Raw genomic sequence first — 16,640 nt, forward strand, 5'->3', positions numbered from 1 at the left:
TTCTATCCCTCGGTCTTCCTTTTAGTCGTTTTCTTCACATCTCCCTTTAAGTATTTTCTAAGGAACCCTCTTATTCTCTTTGAATACCCATACCAACTTAGATTTGATGTTCCTGTTCTGCTCTGTAAGGGTTCCCCTTCCGCTATTTCTCTTACCCTTTCATTCCTCATCGTATCTCTCCTTGTTACTCATATCCTACTTCTGAGGAATTTCATTTCACATGCATGTAACTGGTTTTCATATTTTTCCTTCATTACCCATGTTTCAGACGCGTAGATCACTATTGGGATGTAGTAACTTGTATGTATTATTTCTTTGCTTTTTTGTGCGATGTCTTTGTTCTAAAACCAGGCTCCTAACACTTCGCAGGAATGTTTCTGCTTGTATGCCGCATTCGCTGATCTCTTTCTCATTTCTTCCAGTTTCCTTTCTCACACTTCCCAAGTACCTAACACTTGCCACCTTCTAGAATCGTTGACCTCTAATCCTTATTCTGCGAGATGGTGTACGTTACTGTCTCGTAGCAACCAGAATCTCACAGTTCTTCGTATTAAATTTCATTCCACATTGTCTCACAATTTCTTACCAAGCATCCAGCTGTTTCTGAATCTCCCCCTCCCTCTCTCTCCGGATCATCAAGTCATTCGTGAATCCCATTCCTTTTATCTTATCTTCTCCAGTTTTTGCTGCCACCTTGGTCATTATCTCATTCCAGGCCACAATGAAGAGGAGAGGTGACACTGCACTGCCCTGTTCCACTTCACTTGCTTTCTGAAATCATTCCGCCTTTCATTTCCCACTTTCACACTACTCAGACTCCACACTACATCTCCTTCACCTTGCTTGTTGTCTCTTTTCCTGATTTCTTCTTTTCTTGTGCTTCCCAGACCTTTCTTCTACAGATGGTATCAGATACATTTTCTGTATCGAGAAAGGCCATCAAAAGGTCTTCCTCAGATCCAGAGTGGTGCTCCTGGAGCTGTCTCACTGGAAATAGGAGGACAACAGTTGACCTCCCTGGTCTGAAGCCATACCGTTCCTCTCTCAATTTGCTCTTGACCCTTGTTCGGATTCTGCTCTCTAGGATCTTTTCATATACCTTGGCAGAATGTAGAATCAGTGTGTCTCTCCTGTAGTTCCTACAATCCTTCCTACTACCTTTATTGAATATAAGGACAGTTAATGTTCTCTTCCAATCTTATGGAGTATTCTCATTCCACACCCCTCTCATCACACAATACAGCCACTGTTTCCCAACCTCTCCCCCTGCCTTCACCATTTCGACATTTATTTCGTCCATAACTGGTGCCTTTCTCCTTTCGTCTTGCACAGTGCTATTTCAATTTATTTCCGTGTCAGATCCTTCCCCTCTACTCTTCCTCCAAGAGTTCACTTCTACCTCTATTAGTGTACTACCATCATCTCGAAGCCTGTTCAGATTCAGCAAGTGCTCAGAGTACTCTTTCTACACTATCTTAAGTGTCTCTTCGTTATTAACCTCTTCCCAGTTTCTATCCATCCTTGTTGCATGCTCGCTCAGACCTCCCTTCTTGCTTTCGACCATTCCATATAGTACGTTCTTACTCCATTTCCTATCTTCCTCTATCATCATTGTCCATTTTTCCATCCACTTCCTTCTCTCCTCAGCCACTGTCTTATTTGCCTTTCTTCTTTCTCTTATATTCTCCTCTTAATAATTCAATCCTTTCTTGGAGTCACAGCCTGTAGGGCTTTTCCTTCCTTCTTACTACCTCCTTGGCTCTTTCATGACACCATGATTTTTCCTTCCACCGTTTTCTGCCATCTGTTCTTCCGCACACAGCTACAGCAGCACTTTTAAACTGTACCCGTTTCTCTTCTTCTGTATCTGGTTCATTTTTTGGTAACCTTTCCCTTAGTATCTGGTGGTATTTTTCCTTGACTTCCTTTTCCTCGAGTTCCCACAGTCTAAATCTCCTTTCGTGGTTCTCTGTCTTCCTCCATTTCTTCATCATTCTCACGCTCATCACCAGTAGCTGGTGGTCACTATAGAATGCCTCAGATGATAGCATCTTTACATTCGTTTGAGTCCTCTCCGTTTCCCACTCATAGATCATGTAAAACACCAGAGATTTCGTGCCTCGACTGCTGATATGTCATATTACTTTATGGCTCTCTTTCTTCCGAAACCATGAGCCACCTATCACTAGACCGCTTCTCTTGCAGAATTCCAACACTCTTTCCTTCTTCATTTCTACTTCTCCATCCTCCTGCTACCAGTACATTTTCTTATCTTTGTCTTTCATTCCCTACATGAACATTCAAGTCTTCCATGACTATTATGCTGTGAGTATTCAATTTCTTTTGTAGTTCTTCTTCAAAGTCCTCCTCCTCTTGATATTTACAGCCCAATTCAGGGGCATACGCCTACTTCTTCCCTTTGTCATTATTCTGATCTTCATTATACTGTCGCTGACCGATTTGCACCTTGTGGTCATAATTGTAAATAATTTTTATCAGTATAAATCGGTTCCTCATTAACGCATTAGCATATCTACCAAGTTTCGCTGCCATACGATAATTTTGGCCGACACTGGAACTCCATGAGTGGCTGCATCTTAGTTATAGCCACTCAGTGTTAGTCTCCTCTTTCCAAAGGAGAATTTTTCATAGCAGTAAGGTGCTGAGTTATTTGATGTCAATGTAATGTCTGCTACCAGACGTCATATGTACATAATGAATTTACACAATTTCTTGGCAATTCAGCTGAAAGAAAACGTAACTGCTCCTTGCATCGTCAGTGGCAGCTCAATTTACATGAAGTTACAGAACCTCGTTAGAGCTACGATGGATGGAAATATTCCTTACACCATCCATACCAGGACACAAGAATGTCTTCCTCTGTTTGTACTGACTACTGTAATTAGGGTGGCTATGTAATATACGAGGCTCACTCCAAAAGAAATGCACACTATTTTTGTAAAATTACAGTTTTCATTCTGCATGTGTTTTACAGTGTGTAGATACATCCTTCCCGCTTGTATTCAAACTTAGTTCAACCTGTTCCCGTGAGTGGCGCAGTCACAGCATGTCTTCAAGATGGCTGCTACACTTGACGTTTGTCAGAAGCTACGTGCTGTCATATAATTCCTGTGCTGTGAAAACGAGACAGCGGGAAACATCCACAAGATGTTGAAAAAGGTGTATGGAGATGCTGCTGTCGATCGCAGTACAGTTAGTCGGTGGACAAGCAGATTACGTGATGAAAGCGGGCACGACATTATTGAGGATTGTCCTCGCAGAGGCAGGCCTCGTACTGCACACACTCCAGGCAATGTGCAGAGAGTTAACAAATTGGTGACTGCTGACAGACGCATCACAGAGAACGAATTGTCACGCTGCGTTGGAATAGGGGAAGGAACTGTTTTCAGAATACTGAAAGTATTGGAGTTATAAAAGGTTTGTACCAGCTGGGTTCCCAAGATGTTGACAGTGGCTCACAAAGAAACAAGAAAACCGGTATGCAGCGAACTTTTGGAACAGTACGAGAATGGTGGAGATGAATTTCTTGGAAGAATTGTGACAGGTGATGAAACATGGCTCCATCATTTTCCACCAGGGACGAAGAGGCAATCAGTGGAGTGGCATCATGCAAATTCACCCAAGAAAAAAAAATTCAAAACCACACCTTCTGCTGGAGAAGTTATGGCTATGGTGTTTTTCGATTCCGAAGGACTCTTGCTTGTGGACATAATGCCAAGTGGAACCACCATTAATTCTGATGCATATGTGACGACACTGGAGAAACTTCAAGCTCGACTGAGTCGTGTTGGATCACATCGGCAAAAGCAGGATGTTTTGCTGTTGCACGACAATGCACGGCCACATGTCAGTCAAAAAACCATGGAAGCGATCACAAAACTCGGATGGACAACACTGAAACATCTGCCTTACAGTCCTGGCCTGACTCCATGTGACTATCATCTCTTTGGGAAACTGAATGACTCTCTTCGTGGAACAAGGTTTGAAGATGATTACTGTCTTGTGCACGCTGCCAAACAGTGGCTCCAACAGGTTGGTCCAGAATTTTACCGTGCGGGTACACAGGCACTGGCTCCAAGATGGCGTAAGGCAGTTGAGAGGGATGGAAATTATGTGGAGAAATGCAAATATTGTTCCTAAAGGATGTATCTACACACTGTAAAACTTTCAAACATGTTGAATAGAAGATGGATTATTAAAAAAATTGTGTGCATTTCTTTTGCAGTGACGCTCGTATAAACCTCGCCCTCCCGCCACTTCTCTTTGGAATACCGGATTCCGAAGAAGAAAATTAACACATTGTGAGATAAAATATGAGACAGTAGAATCCAGATTTGCCTGCACTAAATGTGAAGCCAAAAGCCTTGTAAAGCAGGAACAGATACGAAGTTTCCCAGTGTGTAAGGGACATCTAGACCCGATAGGAAGTTTCCCAACCTCTTAAGAAAACTTCCAGAATATACGAGAAAAAAAGTACGAATGACACTCTTCTCTTTTGTTATGTGTTCCGAAGTTGCGTTCTCCATATAATAACCGCAGCAGGATCACTGTTGCAGAGGTGGGTCAGGACTCAACATCACAGTCTGATAGAGAAAGAGAGCAACTGTGTGAATGTGACTCCGAGCATTGACAACTTACATCAGCATGCTTGTGTTATTTTGTCATCTCTCGAACGTCTAATATATCTAAAAAGGATAAAAAGGCACCACTTACCATGTGTTCGAATGCGAGGGGTACGAAAAGTCGTGACACATGCGTCACACCGAGCGAAAGCAGCTGCGCAGCGTCTCGAGAGTAGTTGGACAGGTGTTCCAAGAAGACTGAATGCACAGCCGGGACATCTGCAAAAGAAGACAGGTGACATGCTAGTGAAGTATCCGGTGGAACAAATTTCTGTTGCAGTGCCACAAGATTTTCTGCCCTCAACAGCTTACAGGCAGCTTGAAAGTAGAATTTACTTTCCGAAACTTCGTCGTTATACACGGTGAGGTTTACTTCAAGGACACCTTTACGGAACAATACTGAACTCATACACTAGTAGTTTTATGCCTGTGGGATGTGCTGATCGAAATTTGATCCTTATGCAAGAGCATTTTTAGTAGGAACGATAATTAAATCAAGAACCAAAGCTGCCGACAGGCTTTAATACACATCAACAGGGACAGTTGAAAATATGTGCCCCAACCGGGACTCGAACCCGGGATCTCCTGCTTACATGGCAGACGCTCTATCCATCTGAGCCACCGATGGCACAGAGGATAGCGCGACTGCAGGGGTTTATCCCTTGAATGCTCCCCGAGAGACCCACATTCCGACCTTAATGTCGACACACTACATTCGTAGTGCCCCTCCCATTACACTCATTACTCACGGCAAACAATCGTACCGAGTCCCGTAAGAGTTCGGGGAATTCGTGTGCATCCAGTACAGAAGAAGAAGGTCATGGCCGGTTAGCCTTAACTACTGGGTGATCAAAAAGTCAGTATAAATTTGAAAACTGAATAAACCCCGGAATAATGTATATAGAGAGGTACAAATTGGCACACATGCTTGGAATGACATGGGGTTTTATTAGAACCAAAAAAATACGAAAGTTCGAAAAATTTCCAACAGATGGCGCTTCATCTGATCAGAATAGCAATAATTAGCATAACAAAGTAAGACAAAGCAAAGATGATGTTCTTTACAGGAAATGCTCAACATGTCCACCATCATTCCTCAACAATAGCTGTAGTCGAGGAATAATGTAGTGAACAGCACTGAAAAGCATGTCCGGAGTTATGGTGAGGCACTGGCGTCGGATGTTGTCTTTCAGCATTCCTATAGATGTCTGTCGATCACGACACACTTGCGACTTCAGGTAACTCCAAAGCCGATAATCGCACGGACTGAGGTCTGGGGACCTGGGAGGCCTAGCATGACGAAAGTGGCGGCTGAGCACACGATCATCACCAAACGACGCGCGCAGGAGATTTTTCACGCGTCTAGCAATACTTTGTTTTTTCGGTTCTAATAAAACTCCATCTCATTCCAAGCATGTGTGTCAATTTTTACCTCTCTATCTAAATTATTCCGTGGTTTATTAAGTTTTCAAATTTATACTGACTTTTTGTTCACCCGGTATATATGGAGATGGTATCTGTTCTTTTGGACATCTCCATATACAATTTTAGTAGTTCCAGTACAGAAAAAGCACGTTCCTACATATGAAGAATGGTTTGAATACGTGGTGGCTACATGTGTGTCTAACGCTACCGGAACTGTTCAAGGGCAGACCGCAAGACAGAATCTCCAGCGGTCGTGGACGTGAGGTTTATCGTCGACTTTCTGACTTGGAGAAACGTCGAGTCATCGGCATGAAGGAGCTGATGACATAACACAAACAGATCGGACAGTCAGCAGGCTGCAGTGCGGTGACTGCAGAACGTGTGGTGGCGAGAGGGACTAGGGACAGCAGAGTGGCTAAGAGACCACCGACCGTCGTCAGGAAAAGGTCATTGGAAGCTGGGGTGACATCTGGAGTAACACGTGTGGTTTACCACTGACACCACACCACAAACTACAGAGACATGCATGTTGCAGGGCCAGAGTCAAGTGGCAGACTGACTGGTATTCTGTGGCGTTCAGCGATGGGTATCTCCTCTGTTACTGGCAGGCAGATCGACGCTGCTCTGTGCTCAGAGGACCTAGTGAAAGGTCTCAGGAAGACGTGATACTCGAGGCACATAATACTCGGACTTTCGGAATCATGGTGCGAAGGTCTATGGGATGTGACAACAGGAATGATTTCGTAATTCAATAGGGACAGAAGCTGAAGTAACGAATTAAACTTTGTGCGAAGGTGGGTACTTGAACACGGGTCAGATGCGTTATCCGCTACACCACCCAGGCATAGTGGCTAACACAGCTGTGGACTATCACATCATCTACGCCTACAGTAAAGATAGGATTTCCCCACTGTGTACAAAGCGGGGGTGTTATTCCAATACATCTACATCTAAATACATACTCTGCAAGCCACCGCAAGGTGCGTGGAGGAGTGTACCCTGCACCACAACTAGTGGTTCCCTTCCCTGTTCCGCACGCAGATAGAAGGGGGGGGGGGGGGGGAAACGACTGTTTATATGCCTCTCTATGAACCCTAATTTCTCGTATCTTATCTTCGTGGTCCCTACAAGAAATGTACAAATGGTTCAAATGGCTCTGAGCACTATGGGACTCAACTTCTGAGGTCATCAGTCCCCTAGAACTTAGAACTACTTAAACTCAACTAACCTATGGACATCACACACATCCATGCCCGAGGCAGGATTCGAACCTGCGACGGTAGCGGTCTCGCGGTTCCAGACTGTAGCGCCTAGACCCGCACGGCCACTCCGGCCGGCAAGAAATGTACGTTGGTGGCAGTAGGATTGTTCTGCAGTCAGCTCCAAATTCCGATTCTCTAACCTTTTTTAATTGAGTTCTTCGAAATGAATGTTTTCTTCCCTCCATCGGAATCCCAGTTGAGTTCCCAAAGCATGTACGTAACACTTCCATGCTGATCGAACCAACCGGTAACAAATCTAGCAGCTCGCCTCTGAATTGCTTCGATATCTTCCTTCAATCTGGGTCCCAAACACGCGGGCAGTACTCAAGAATAGGTCGCACGAGCATCCTGTAAGCAGTGTCCTTTACTGGTGAACAACGCATTCCTAAAATTCTCCCATTAAACCGAAGTTCGCCATTCGCCTTCCCTACCACGGTTATGACACGCTCGTTCCACCTCTTGTCGCTTTGCAACGTTACGCCCAGATATTTAAACGGTTTTACTGCGTCAGGCAGGACACAACTTACATCCGCATTCACTTACAGTTTTCCACACTTAGAGCAAGCTGCCATTCATCACACTAACCAGAAATTTTTGACTAAGTTGTCTTGTATCTTCCTACAGTCACTCAACTTGGACACCTTATTGTACACCAACAGCGTCACCAGCGAACAACTGCAGATCGCTGCCCACCCTCTCTGCCACATCATTTATGTACACAGAAAGTAGCAACGGCCCTACTACACTTATCTGGGGCACCCCTTATGTTACCCATGCCTCCAAGGAACACTCGTCGTCGAGGACAACATACTGCGTTCTTAATAAACGTAACCATGTTCACGTTTATTAAACACCTGAAGGCTGTGGATCCCCACAGATACAAAATACTCAGTTCTATTACTTAAGAAGTCTTCGAGCTAATCTGATCTCTGGGAGACTGTTCCATATGCTCGTACTTTCTTTAACAATCTGCAGTGGGGTACCACGTCGGATGCTTTTCGGAAATCTAGAAATATGGAATCTGCATGTTGCCCTTCATTCTTAGTTCGCAGTATATCGTATGAGAGAAGAGCAAGCTGGGTTTCGCACCAGCGATATTTTTCTAATCGCCGTGCTGATTCGTGGACATGAGCTTTTCGGTCTCTAGCAAATTTATTATATTCGAACTCGGAATATGCTCTGGAATTCTGCAGCAAACCGATGTTACGGATATTGGTCTGAAATTTTGCGAGTCCTTTCTTTTACCCTTCTTATATTTCCCTGTAACACAATTATTGATATTATTTATAGTGATCTTATCTATATTTTTTTTTTGTTTTTCCTTAATATAACTTATGTATTACTGTGTTCTTTGATGTAATATCGATGTAAATTTTTATGTAATTGTAATTAATCTCTGAATTTAGAAGTATCCGTAGATTTACGGTACATATATGTGGTGCCGCGTGACAGGATATTGTTTAGCTTGCTACACAGTCAAATACAGATCATACCGTATGTACTAAGAACAAAACGAACGTATTACGCGCACTGAAAGTTCATCGGCTCTAACTTGAAGGAAATATAATAAAACAAATAATAGCAAGTGTTACGGGAGTTTAGAAAGTAAATTGTTATTTATATTTCAGTATTAAATGGAAACAAAAACAGTAGTAGATCAAAGCGAACAGAACGAGACAGTATAGGGCGTAACGAGAATCATCATGGAGTCCGATAGCAGTTACCGAAATGAGTATACAGGTAACGCCACAGAACGAAAATTGGCTTACGTTGCATATCACGCGTACGTAAATGATCAGATTCACATGATGACCCCGTCAGAAAGAAATCAGGAAGTAAAGCATGGAATGAATAAGAAAGATTACTTGAAAAACAGTGATTATGCGAATGAATCGGTTGGTACGCTCAGTTCGCCACAATTAGAGAAAGAATCGATCGAGAAACACGAGGTAGAATCAGAACATGAAAATACAGTAGAACAAGACAGTGAAAAACTTTTGAGCATGAATGGTATGTTAAAAATTTTATCTTCACAAATTAAAGCACAAGGTAGCAGCATTAATAGCTAGATTAAAGCACAAGTTAGTGGCCTTCATACCCAACTTGAAACACATGGTGTAAAGATCAGTAAACAGATCGAAAAAGTAGGTGTTTTGAGTATTGCAATCAAAGACATTAAACTTGAAATAGATACCATGCCGGCCTGGGTGGCCGAGCGGTTCTAGTCGCTACAGTCTGGAACCGCGGAACCGCTACGGTCGCAGGTTCGAATCCTGCCTCGGGCATGGATGTGTGTGATGTTCTTAGGTTAGTTAGCTGCAAGTAGTTCTAAGTTCTAGGGGACTGATGACCTCAGAAGTTAAGTCCCATAGTGCTCAGAGCCATTTGAACCATAGATACCATGAGAGCCAATGTGGCCACCACACAGGGGCAGGTCAATGATATAAACGAATGGTTCGATTTAGATATCATACAGATCCAAGGAACGGTAGAACCACTAGTAGTAACGTAAGTGGTCGAAAAAGTTTTCGGTCTTAAAGCTGAAATGCTTAACGAATGTAGAAATGAAAACTCATATATGAGAAAGGCAGTCGTTGATTCTGAGGAAGAAATAAGCAAACAAGTAAATAATTGTGGACAGAAGTGTAACCAAAATACTTCACGAATTCAGGGCACGATCTGTGACCGTGAAAAGAAAATAAGAGACAAGTCCAACTGTGTCAATGATGGGATACTATTAAAGAGTGAAGAACACTTTGATCCCGGCAAAAGATGTATTGGCTGGCACCTATTGGATTTTCTCAAAATCTACGAAAGGATTTTCGCTGAATGTTTGACAGACCAGGAAAAGATTAACCTAGATATCAGTGCATTAGCAGGTGATGCTCAACAGTGGGGACTAAATCTGAACATTTATCACATGACGCTTAACGAATTGAAACAAAGTCTATGGAGGAATACTGGTCATAAAAAAAAAAAAAAAAAAAACAAGATTGTCATGGCGCAAATGAATAATGGCTGGATTATATGACAACATGGGCAGAAACTCTATGAAAGATTTCTGTGAATTCTGGTAGCCAAAATTGACGAACTCCCAAGATTAGAAGGGAACTGTGGAAAAAACTGCCAGAGGATTCGAAGAGATACGTAGCAAGCAGTCATAAGCCTTTCTGCGGTTTTAGAAAGAGTAGAGAATGAAGATCATTAGCGAAGTAGACGTGATTATCGCCAGAATAACGACAATAGTGTTAATCATTATGACAATGAACAAAATGACGCCTTAACCCTCAAAGAGTATGGTGCGGGTCAGATCCGACCCAGCGGTTCAATTTTCCTCTACACTACTCTAGCCACTCAGTGCAGGAAGTTGATCCAGCCAGGAACCAACCCTACTAGCCAGTCGTGCTCTGCCTATTGGACTGATGCAGTCATCGCGTAAGTGACCTTGGCTTGCTACGTGAATTCCAGGTTGTATCCGACCCGACTGTACCTGTAATGTTACTTATTGTACTGTGCATCTTTTTCACAGTCGTTATACCAACATGGCTTGGAAAGAACAGTTACACACACCTGAGGCAGTTCTAGCTGTGTTACGCCACCACAAGGATCCTTCATACCAAGAGGACCATGACACTGAACTGGAAGAGTCTGTCTCAGAATCTGAATTTTTGTAGTCTTCTCAACAGTGATATAGAAGAAGATGTTTTCAGCTGTGATCATGTGGGTAAGAAGCATGGGAGAGAAGAAGAGGGAACAGACGATAGAAATTTTGAGTTAGGTAGGGATGAGCATACAATCTGGACCGACAAGCCTTTAAGTTCTAAATATTCACCAACCCCTTCTTCAAATGTGATCACTCACCTGGCTGGACCTAAAGGGAAGGTGCGAGGGATTACAGATGCAAAAACATTATTTTCACTTTTTCTCATCGATGAAATGATAGGGAAAATTGTTAGTCATACTAATATCGAGAATAGAATACACAAAGCTCAAGTGCAATAACCCCAGCAATCCATTTTTACATCTGACAGACGTAAGTGACATAAAATCTTTTATTGGTCTCTTGTTTATGAGCGGTGTCTTGAAAGATTCTGGCTCATGCCGACACGATATGTTTTCCGAGATGTATGGACCACCGATCTTTCGCTGTGCTATGTTGCAGAAACGATTTACATTCCTCCTACAAAATTTGAGATTTGATGATAAAGGTAGTAGGGAGTCAAGAAAGGCTAAAGATAAATTTGCTGCGTTGCGGGAGATACAGGATGCTTTTGTAAGTCATTGTTTGCAGTTCTATAAAAAAATGGTTCAAATCTCGCTGAGCACTATGGGACTTAACATCTAAGGTCACCATTCCCCTAGAACTTAGAACTACTTAAACCTAACTAACCTAAGGACATCACACACATCCATGCCCGAGGCAAGATTCGAACCTGCGACCATACCGGTAACGCGCTTGCAGACTGAAGCGGCTGGAACAGCTCAGCCATTGTAGTATTATAGCCCGTTAGAGTATTTGACGGAAGATGAAACATTACTGAGTTTCCGCGATCGGTGTCCCTTTAGAATGTTTATACTATCGAAACGTGATAAGTACGGTCTAAAATTAGTTTCCTTGTGTTACGCCAGAACGTTCTATTTCATTTCAGGCATCCCGTGTATTGGAAAAGACCAAACAAAGAACAAGGATAATTTATCCATACCAGCTCGGTTTGTTCTCAGACTTAGGACTCAGTGTCAGGGAGCTATCGCAGTGTGACAACTGATAACTGGTTCACTTCATATGAGCTGGCAGAGAAACTGTCTGAGCGACAACTTACGTTAGTCAGTACACTACGTAAAAATAAGCGTGAGATACCACTATCCATGTTGTCACCGGCCCCAGCTGAAACCGTAAAGTTCGTCTATCAAGACAACAAAATGTTGATTTCTTTCACATTTGCAAAGAATAAAAAAGTTATCTTAATTTCAACCATGCAGCACAGTGGAACAATAAGCGATGAATCAAGCAAGCCGGAGAGTGTTGAATTCTGTAACCTAACAAGAGGTGGAGTGGACGTATTGGACAAACTTTGCAAAGGCAAGACTACCAAACGAAAAGCCCGAAGGTGGCCATTGAGATACTTGGAATGTTAGACATCGCAGCTGTGAACAGTTTCGTATTATTCAAATGTAATACGAACCAAGATTCCATCCCAGTAAGTGCGTGGGCCACGTTCTTAAAAAATCTCGCGTTGGGTTTGACCACACCCCTGATAGAAAAAAATTGCTCAACCCACGTCTTTCGAGATCTCTTCGTATGACAATTGCCAAGGTGTTAGGAAAAGAAGAGAATCAATCCAGTATTACACACAGTCAGAATTTGCGGGCAAAACGAAGAAGATGTAACTTGTGTGATCCTTCGAAAGATAGAAAGGGAAATGAATCTTGTGTCAAACGCAATTCATGCGTGTATGGTGAGCATAAAAGAGTATTGCGTGTTAGCTGTGTGACTGATGATTCTATTGCGGAAACAGACATATGATATGCCTTTCTATTTCGGGAAAAATTTCATTTCTTCTTTATATTATATTGCGTTCCGTCAAAAAAGACAGGAATTGTGTTTCATTTTGCGTAGGTTCTTTGATTTTGATTTGACGGCCATTAATAGCTAATGGTTATCTGTGTGTCTACAAAAAGGATTTTTGTCATGTACCGTACTATTAGTAAACTGTATTCGTCAATAATAATACTTACTGTGTACCTATTTGCACACAAACCTCATCGAAGAGGGAGCGAGTCGGATCAGACCCGACCATACCATCTATTTCGTCTTCAATCTCCATACCGTTTGAGGGTTAATATTGTTCAGCGAGGTAGGGCAGAGGTCGAGGTGCTTCAACCGTTCGCGGAACAGGATTTGCATTGCGACACTGCCACGACAGCAACAGCGCGGATAGCTCAAGATCGCATATGTTGCGGACCAAACTAACGCGGACAGATTTTAAGGCCCAAACGTAATTAACAGAACCGGCTTAGAAGTAATGAACCCAATACTCGAGAGAGCGACTGTGAAGCACCGTAGGTCGCTGCAAGCAAAGCGACAGATGGTGCTCAGGAATCAGTCACTGCAGGCTAACGATGAAAATATGTATACTAGCGTGCTGACAGAGAGCCCGCCAGCAAAGATTACGTCAATCAGCTGTTCGTATGGAAGGTGTAGTTAACCGCAGTAGAACAGAACGAGGACGTCACAGTAGAATGCAATGAACCTGCTTCCGCAGATAACAAAACAGGGACAAGATAAAATGTGAACACATTCGTTGGGGAGGAAGAAAGCGCCAACGACAGTTTGAATACCGATAAAAATTTGCGAAAATGAGTTGTCGGGGATTAGTAGTTGGTGTCAACAGATCGATGTACCAAGAGCTAACGTAATGCGAGTAGAAGGATTTCAGAGGCGATTGTGTGATCTAAAAGTTTAAGTAGTAGTGAAAGGAGAAAAAGGGACGTCGAGAATAGGACGCAGTCCGACAGCAAGGAGGAAATGGAAATATTTAGCGCCGCGCCAAGTTAGCGAGCAGCAATTAGCAAGGAGGTGACAAATGGTAATGAAAACGGCTCCCCGCAAAGTAAGCGAGTTGCCAATAATACTGAGATTAATAGTAAGAAAAGAAATACGGTCGCTATGAAGAGAATGGAAGAAGATGAAATTCTCAGCGTTACTGACGAAGTACTCCTGATTAACGAATCGCCAGCAGAACAAACTGTTGTCAGTAGGCCGGAAGAAGTAGAACAGACGATTGTTTATAAATTTCTGATGCTCACGTAGACTACACATTTACGAAGTATGGGTACACGTCCTTAGAGCCAAAGTAAATAAATGACTCTTCAAATGTAGAGCCTGAAGTGAAAGAAAAAGGACTAATGACATTTGGAGCAAACCGTCACCATGAGTATTTAAGAACAGACAAAAGATCGGAGAGGAAATTAACATGTGTCTAAGAAAGGCGTTATGTCAGAACCGAATAGTGATCCAGAATGGTCAGATATAGAAGATGGCTCTGGTGACGAATATATTGAAGTAACAGAAGCCGAGGACGGCCTGACGAAATGCTGTTTTGTACCACCAGATGACGTAAAAATGTTCAAATATGTGTGAATTCCTAAGGGACCCAAACTGCTGAAATCATTGGCCCCTAGACATACACAGTACTTAAACTAACTTATGCTAAGAACAACACACGCACCCATCCCGAGGGAGGGGCCGCACAATAAGTGACATGGCGTCCTAGACCGCCCTAGGCGCCCTAGTACTGCAGTAGATAACGGCTACCTACGGATAATGGCTCGGAGGAACCGTGACAGTAACGCCACCGTGTTGAATAATGCTTTTCGTGCAACCACAGGACGTCGTGTTACGACTTAAACTATCCGCAATAGGCTGCATGATGCGCAACTTCACTCCCGACGTCTATGGCGAGGTCGATCTTCGCAACAACGACACCATGCAGCGCGGTACAGATAGGCCCAACAACATGCCGAATAGACCGCTCAGGATTGGCATCACTTTCTCTTCACCGATGAGTGTCGCATATGCCTTCAACCAGACAATCGTCGGAGACGTGTTTGGATGCAGTCCGGTCAGGCTGAACGCCTTAGACACACTGTCCAGCGAGTGCAGCAAGGTGGAGGTTCCCTGCTGTTTTGGGGTGGCATTATGTGAGGCCGACGTACGCCGCTGGTGGTCATGGAAGGCGCCGTAACGGCCGTACGACACGTGAATGCCATCCTCCGACCGATAGTGCAACCATATCGGCAGCATATTGACGAGGCATTCGTCTTCATGGACAATTCGCGCCCCCGTCGTGCACATCTTGTGAATGACTTCCTTCAGGATAACGACATCGCTCGACTAGAGCGGCCAGCATGTTCTCCAGACATGAAACCTATCGAACATGCCTGGGATAGATTGAAAAGGTCTGTTTATGTACGACGTGACCCACCAACTACTCTGAGGGACGTAAGCCGAATCGCCGTTGAGGCGTGGGACAGTATGGACAAACAGTGCCTCGATGAACTTGTGGATAGTATGCCACGACGAATACAAGAATGCATCAGTGCAAGAGGACGTGCTACTGGGTATTAGAGGTACTGGACCACCACCTCTGCACCGCTGAAGGTCTACATCTACATCTACATCCATATTCCGCAAGCTACCTGACGGTGTGTGGCAGAGGTTACCTTGAGTACCTCTATCGGTTCTCCCGTCTATTCCAGTTTCGTATTGTTCGTGGAAAGAAGGATTGTCGGTATGCTTCTGTGTGGACTTTAATCTCTCTGATTTTATCCTCATGGTCTCTTCGCGGGATATACGTAGGAGGGAGCAATATCCTGCTTGACTCTTCGGTGAAGGTATGTTCTCGAAACTTTAACAAAAGCCCGTACCGAGCTACTGAGCGTCTTTCCTGCAGAGTCTTCCAATGGAGTTCATCTATCATCTCTGTAACGCTTGCGCGATTACTAAATGATCCTGTAACGAAGCGCGCTGCTCTCCGTTGGATCTTCTGTATCTCTTCTATCAGCCCTATCTGGTACGGATCCCACGCTGCTGAGCAGTATTCAAGCAGTGGGCGAACAAGCGTACTGTAATCTACTTCCTTTGTTTTCGGATTGTATCACTGTATGGTGGTACAACATGCAATGTGTGGTTTGCATGAGCAATAAAAAGGGCGGAAATGATGTTTATGTTGATCTCTATTCCAATTTTCTGTACAGCTTCCGGAGCTCTCAGAACCGATATGATGAAAAACTTTTTTTCATGTTTGTATACAAATTTAAAGAAACTTTGGGTTCACCTTGAATTTTAACAGAAATGTTTAGCGCTGTTGCTCTCATTTATAGCACTTCACTATCACTGTATTTAAAGCAACACACAGTCGGCGTTCTTTCGTCGAAATTTCATCAGCTGTCACAATTTTAATCAGATCTAATCAGAAAGTTAAAAGAACAACATGAAATTGCTCTGGCCAGAATTCTCCCATTTAACATTCTTTTGGAAACAGCAGACAACTGCATTATAAATTTATCTAATAGCATTCATACTCGCGCAATAATGATGTATAACGCCACAATTTCTTCTCATATATATATTTATGTCCCCAAATGTAAATACATAAATCTGTTGAACACCCTCCCAAAATATACTGCAGAATTAACCCACGAAATACACTCCCAAAACTTTGCTATTATTTTGCACATAGATTTTTACGCACCAAAACCAATCAAAACTTTAGTCAGGTTTGATGACCTCCATGCACCAAATCCTTGC

The 16,640-nt window shown here is 43.2% G+C and overlaps 1 protein-coding gene and 1 non-coding gene across 3 annotated transcripts in view; both read right to left on the minus strand.

Moving 5' to 3' along the window:
- Positions 1-16,640, minus strand: part of LOC126484396 (uncharacterized) — a 128,140-nt gene that overhangs the window by 58,061 nt on the left and 53,439 nt on the right. For both annotated transcript variants that reach the window (XM_050107894.1, XM_050107895.1), the window contains exon 4: positions 4,735-4,862. In XM_050107894.1, coding sequence (XP_049963851.1) covers positions 4,735-4,862 — 128 coding nt within the window. The remainder of the gene's footprint in view (positions 1-4,734; positions 4,863-16,640) is intronic.
- On the minus strand, positions 5,198-5,272 carry Trnat-ugu (transfer RNA threonine (anticodon UGU)). The gene has a single exon. It is a non-coding gene; the product is annotated as a tRNA-Thr (tRNA).

The sequence above is a fragment of the Schistocerca serialis genome, chromosome 6 (genome assembly GCF_023864345.2).
Source record: "Schistocerca serialis cubense isolate TAMUIC-IGC-003099 chromosome 6, iqSchSeri2.2, whole genome shotgun sequence".
Taxonomy (NCBI): domain Eukaryota; kingdom Metazoa; phylum Arthropoda; class Insecta; order Orthoptera; family Acrididae; genus Schistocerca; species Schistocerca serialis.